General features: G+C 40.9%; 1 protein-coding gene across 1 annotated transcript; it reads left to right on the forward strand.

Moving 5' to 3' along the window:
- Positions 1 to 3,554: 3,554 nt before the first annotated feature.
- On the forward strand, positions 3,555 to 6,000 carry SOCS3 (suppressor of cytokine signaling 3). Its single transcript, XM_072112574.1, has 2 exons — positions 3,555 to 3,697; positions 4,572 to 6,000. Exon 2 carries the CDS (start codon positions 4,642 to 4,644, stop codon positions 5,236 to 5,238), a length of 597 nt encoding a protein of 198 aa, XP_071968675.1. The 5' UTR covers positions 3,555 to 3,697; positions 4,572 to 4,641; the 3' UTR covers positions 5,239 to 6,000.

Raw genomic sequence — 6,000 nt, forward strand, 5'->3', positions numbered from 1 at the left:
GGAATGCCAGGCTCCCCGGGCGCTTTGCGTCACGTCAATGTTTTCCCATTTCTCATTAACATTTTTTCCTATTGCGAATATAAAGTTTATTTCAGGCCGCGAGCGCTTCCCCCCTCTCCCCCCGCCGCCGCCGGTGCCAGGACACTGAGCCCTATTCACCGCGCTCCAGCTGACTGCCCGGGGTAAGATTCCTCTCTCGTTGTTGTGTTTCTATTATTTTCTCTCCCATTCTGTGACGTGACGCCAAACATGAGCTTTAGGACGAGCCGCCACGGCCGGCCGCTGCCTATAGCATTCGCTTCGTGTTTCACCTGAAGAGGCAGCAGCTGTGTTTTCGGAACGGCGGTTCCCAGAAGTGCAGAGAGTGTTTGTGTAGTTACAGAACAGACACACGAGAGGGGCGGACATCCTGAACACCGCCGCCGGCAGCGTGCTGCCATTAACCTGCGCAGTGCCAACGTCATACCCCCAGGATTACACCGCTACACCGCGCCCTGGCCCAATAATACAAAACCAAAATATCGTATCCAATCGCCCCAGGAGAAACAAGTTACAGGTCGGGGTACAGACAGGTGGTATACAGAGCTTATGCTGGCATCTGGCATCTAGGGGGCCCCAAACAAAGTTACATCATGGGGCGCCCCTAACGCTAGACTCTTCCCATTGAGGTGACAGAAGAATACAAGTCCCAGAAGCCCCGTGAATGGGGTACATAATAGCAGTATCTGCCCTGTATGTCAGTGTATAGATTTGTAAAGGACTGCAGAAAATATAAATATATATAAATAAGGATTATTATTATTATCTGCCATTCAGAACAGTGGGGCACATTTACTTACCCGTCTCGAAGAGTTCGCGAAAGTGCATTGTCCGACGACAATGCACTGTACCGCGATTCAAGAGGCTCGAGTGCGCGATTTGCTGAATGTGTGTATGTACAGAGTTCCCCAGTTCTATCTATATCACATCTATCTATCTATCTATCTATCTATCTATCTATCTATCTATCTATCTCCTATCTATCTATCTATCTCATATCTATCTATCTATCTATCTATCTCATATCTATCTATCTATCTATCTATCTATCTCATATCTATCTATCTCATATCTATCTATCTATCTATCTATCTCCTATCTATCTCCTATCTATCTATCTCATATCTATCTATCTATCTATCTCATATCTATCTCATATCTATCTCATATCTATCTATCTATCTATCTCATATCTATCTATCTATCTATCTATCTATCTCATATCTATCTATCTATCTCATATCTATCTATCTCCTATCTATCTATCTATCTCATATCTATCTATCTATCTATCTATCTCATATCTATCTATCTCATATCTATATATCTCATATCTATCCATCTATTTATCTATCTCATATCTATCTATCTCATATCTATCTATCTATCTATCTATCTATCTATCTATCTATCTCATATCTATCTATCTATCTATCTATCTCATATCTATCTATCTCTCTTATATCTATCTATCTCCTATCTATCTATCTATCTATCTCCTATCTATCTATCTATCTATCTATCTCCTATCTGTCTATCTATCTATCTATCTATCTCATATCTATCTCGTATCTATCTATCTCGTATCTATCTATATAATATCTATCTCATATCTATCTATCTATCTATCTATCTATCTATCTATCTATTTATCTATCTATCTCATATCTATCTATCTATCTATCCCATATCTATTTATCTATCTATCTATCTATCTATCTCATATCTTTCTCATTTCTATCTCATATCTATCTATCTATCTATCTAATATCTATCTATCTATCTAATATCTATCTCATATCTATCTATCTATCTCATATCTATCTATCTAATATCTATCTCATATCTATCTATCTATCTATCTATCTCATATCTATCTATCTCATATCTATATATCTCATATCTATCCATCTATTTATCTATCTCATATCTATCTATCTCATATCTATCTATCTATCTATCTATCTCATATCTATCTATCTATCTATCTATCTCATATCTATCTATCTCTCTTATATCTATCTATCTCCTATCTATCTATCTATCTATCTATCTATCTATCTCCTATCTATCTATCTATCTCCTATCTGTCTATCTATCTATCTATCTATCTCATATCTATCTCGTATCTATCTATCTCGTATCTATCTATATAATATCTATCTCATATCTATCTATCTATCTATTTATCTATCTATCTCATATCTATCTATCTATCTATCTATCTATCTATCTATCTATCCCATATCTATTTATCTATCTATCTATCTATCTATCTCATATCTTTCTCATTTCTATCTCATATCTATCTATCTATCTATCTAATATCTATCTCATATCTATCTATCTATCTCATATCTATCTATCTAATATCTATCTCATATCTATCTATCTATCTCATACGTATCTATCTATCTATCTATCTATCTATCTATCTCATACGTATCTATCTATCTATCTATCTATCTATCTCATATCTTTCTCATTTCTATCTCATATCTATCTCATATCTATCTATCTATCTATCTCATATCTATCTATCTATCATCTATCTATCTCATATCTATCTATCTATCTATCTATCTCATATCTATCTATCTATCTATCTATCTCATATCTATCTATCTATCTATCTTCTATCTATCTATCTCATATCTTTCTCATTTCTATCTCATATCTATCTCATATCTATCCATCCATCTATCTCATGTCTATCTATCTATCTCATATCTATCTATCTATCTATCTCATATCTATCTATCTCCTATCTATCTATCTATCTCATTTCTATCTCATATCTATCTATCTCTCTCATATCTATCTATCTATCTATCTATCTATCTATCTATCTATCTATCTCATGCTATAAAAAAAAATTCAGAAAGTACGGTAATTAGAAAACGTCTGGATGCCCTGCTCTAATAATATGAACGTAAATAAGAAAAGCTGCAAAAAATAATACAATTGTTACAATACCAACAAAGATCAATGTTGAAAAGTAAATATTTAATAAAAACAAAATAATACAATGAATAAACATGTAGACATTTTTTTTTATCCAGTTGTCGTTTTCTGCAAAATGATAAAAAAAAAAAGAACAATTCAAAAGAACAAATGAGAAGAATTATCTGATGATCAGTATTTGTGTAACAATTGTTTCCTGTGATTTGTTTTTCTCTGCAACAGTCTTGCCAGAAAGCGACTTTTTGCATAATAAAGAGTTCCAGAAAATTGATTGACAGGTGGTAGTCAGGGGCTCGGTGTGTGTGTGTGTCCTTAGTGGTTCTTGGAAGGAAACACCACCAGAAGAGAATGGGAGAAGCCTTTGCTCTGAGCCCTGCTGCCAGGAATAGGGAGGCCGGATCTGGCCGCCTGCCATGGCATTGAGCTGTGTGTATGATACTGTTCCTGGAAGAGGCTCTTCCTGTAATATTCGAGCTGTGTATGGGGAAGGAGGAGGGGGGGCTGTGAGGGGGGAGGCGGAGCCTAAGTCTCTGTATAAGAGACCTGTGTGTGTCATCTCATGGAGTTATACGCTCATTCGTAACTTGGAGCAGGACGGGTGGTTATTAAAGTGTCCCTCGAAGCGGAATATTCCACTGTGGACATAGGATATTACTATAAAGACGGATCAGCAGGACAGCTGCGCACTCACCCGGTAAGAACAAGTTGGGGTTATCTTATGCGGTTCTTTACCAAACTATTAAAAAAAACAAAAAAAAGAGAAAAATTTTGTTTTTATCCAATTTTCAATGGGTTTTCTCCATATACGGACATCATGTTGAGCAGAAGCTCCTAATGTGTAGCTGTGGATGTAGCAGAGCTGAGTGTGTCAGTGAACTCAGCTCTGCTAAGTCTTGGATGACATAGGGGGGTTAATGAGGCAAGGTCTCGTCTTTACTCATCTCTTCTTCTCAGAAATAGTGAGAGATTATGCAAATGTTACACGCACTCAGCTCGGCTGCATCTGCCTAAAGTCTTGTGTCATGCAAAACCGGGGAGATGCAGATGTGTGGGACTTCAGATCCCATCACACGTCTGGTTCTGTGAGCTACGGAACCGTACAGGCAATTAAGACATAGGCAGGAACTGGATTTGGACTTTGTCTGCAACTCTACAACTATGTCTTTACAACTAGCTGCTGGTTCTGTAGCTCATCTCTGAATGATGAGATTCTTATCTTCAATATGACACCAGCACCATGTTTCTAGGTGCTATAGAACAGAAGATAGGGGCTTCTAATGTGACACTCCTCCTGCAACCACTAAACTTGACTCATCTCATGTGAAAATGAGGTGAGAAGAGTCATATTTGCTGGACTTTTGGGGGAGATTTTTTTTTAGGTAAATGGGTGATATTTCACATAAAAGAGGGAATTCTGGGACATTTCCTACCCTGCCTGAGAGTAGTGGGAGTTTAGTGGGGTAAAAGCTGGTGACAGGTTCCCTTTTAGGGGATTTTTTATATATATATAGATATATATTAATATATATAAAGTTCTAATTTGGATTTTTTATGTCTTCTTTGTCTAGAACATTGTAACGGAAACCAGCTCTGCACAGGAGCTCCCTCCTATCCACAGCCAAGCTGGCTCCCACCGTCATGGTCACACTGAGCAAATTCCCGAGCATGAGCCGGGCATTGGACTCCAGTCTCCGACTCAAGACCTTCTCCTCCCGGGGCGAGTACAACCTGGTGCTGAGCGCGGTGCACAAGCTGCAGGAGAGCGGGTTTTATTGGAGTACGGTAACGGGCAGCCAGGCCAACCTGCTCCTCAGTACCGAACCGGCCGGCACCTTCCTAATCCGGGACAGTTCGGATCACAGACATTTCTTCACGCTCAGCGTCAAAACAGAGTCCGGCACCAAAAACCTGCGGATCCAATGTGAACCCTGCGGATTCTCTTTGCAGACCGACCCCCGGAGCTCACAGCCGGTGCCACGTTTCGACTGCGTCCTAAAACTTCTCCGGCATTACATGTCCCCGAAGGATTCTGGCAACGCCAAGCGCTCTTATTACATCTACTCCGGGGGCGAACGAGTCCCGTTGCTGCTGTCTAGACCTCTGTCCTCCAGCGTCTCCTCCCTACAACATCTCTGCCGTAAGGCCGTAAACGGGCAACTGGAAGAGTTTGGCGCCAGGGAAGAACTTCCTCTGCCCATTAAGGACTTTTTACAGGAATACGACTCTCCTGTGTAATGAAGAAGCATCATCCATAGGGAAAGAGCAATATGGCCGACTGGAGCCTCAATGATCCACGCCAGGATGAAGGAGCTCAGAGATCTGGAGGCCAAGGATTGGCAATGGCGCCAGTTGTATGGCGCAGAATGGAGAATCACAAAGTGCCTAGTAAGACGGAGAAACTCAGGCCAAGGAGAGACTGTCGAGAGATTATAACCAACTCTATATGTTTACAAAGGGTGGAGAACCATTGACACGTGACCCTGGTCCCCCACCGGAGCCGAGCACCGGCCTTGCACTGAACGTCCACATCGGCTCCATGGAAGTAATATTTATCATCACCGACGTAGCCTTAACCCACTGGAGGCGTCACCCGCTGGGCATTACCTGCACCCTACACAGCTGGGGGCAGCAGGGCATCAGAGCGGGCACCAGGGGGAGGAACTTTAGCAGGTGACCTGGTCCCTCGTGATGAGGTGGCCTTTCTTTACAACTTGACTCTCATGGAATGAAGATGATGAGGGGGGGAGACGTAGCGGCAAGATGAAGGACGCCCACACCAGGTCACGGGAGCAACCGGATCGTGACCTTATTGCACAAAAGAGTATGGACCAGAACACCCCCCCCCCCCCCCTCCACATGTCCTAGGGCAGAATATGCCATCCTGACCTCATTTTTGTTTACACGGCGCCCCCTAAAGGAGCCGATTATCCGGGACATTTGCACTTATTTATATTTCACACGTGGCCTTTAATTTATAATAAACAGAATGAAATTTTT

This window comes from Engystomops pustulosus, chromosome 6, assembly GCF_040894005.1.
Source record: "Engystomops pustulosus chromosome 6, aEngPut4.maternal, whole genome shotgun sequence".
Classification (NCBI taxonomy): domain Eukaryota; kingdom Metazoa; phylum Chordata; class Amphibia; order Anura; family Leptodactylidae; genus Engystomops; species Engystomops pustulosus.

What these genes read in the sequence shown, in the direction of transcription:
- SOCS3 (XM_072112574.1), top strand. Translation starts at nt 4,642, where the DNA reads ATGGTCACACTGAGCAAATTCCCGAGCATGAGCCGGGCATTGGACTCC.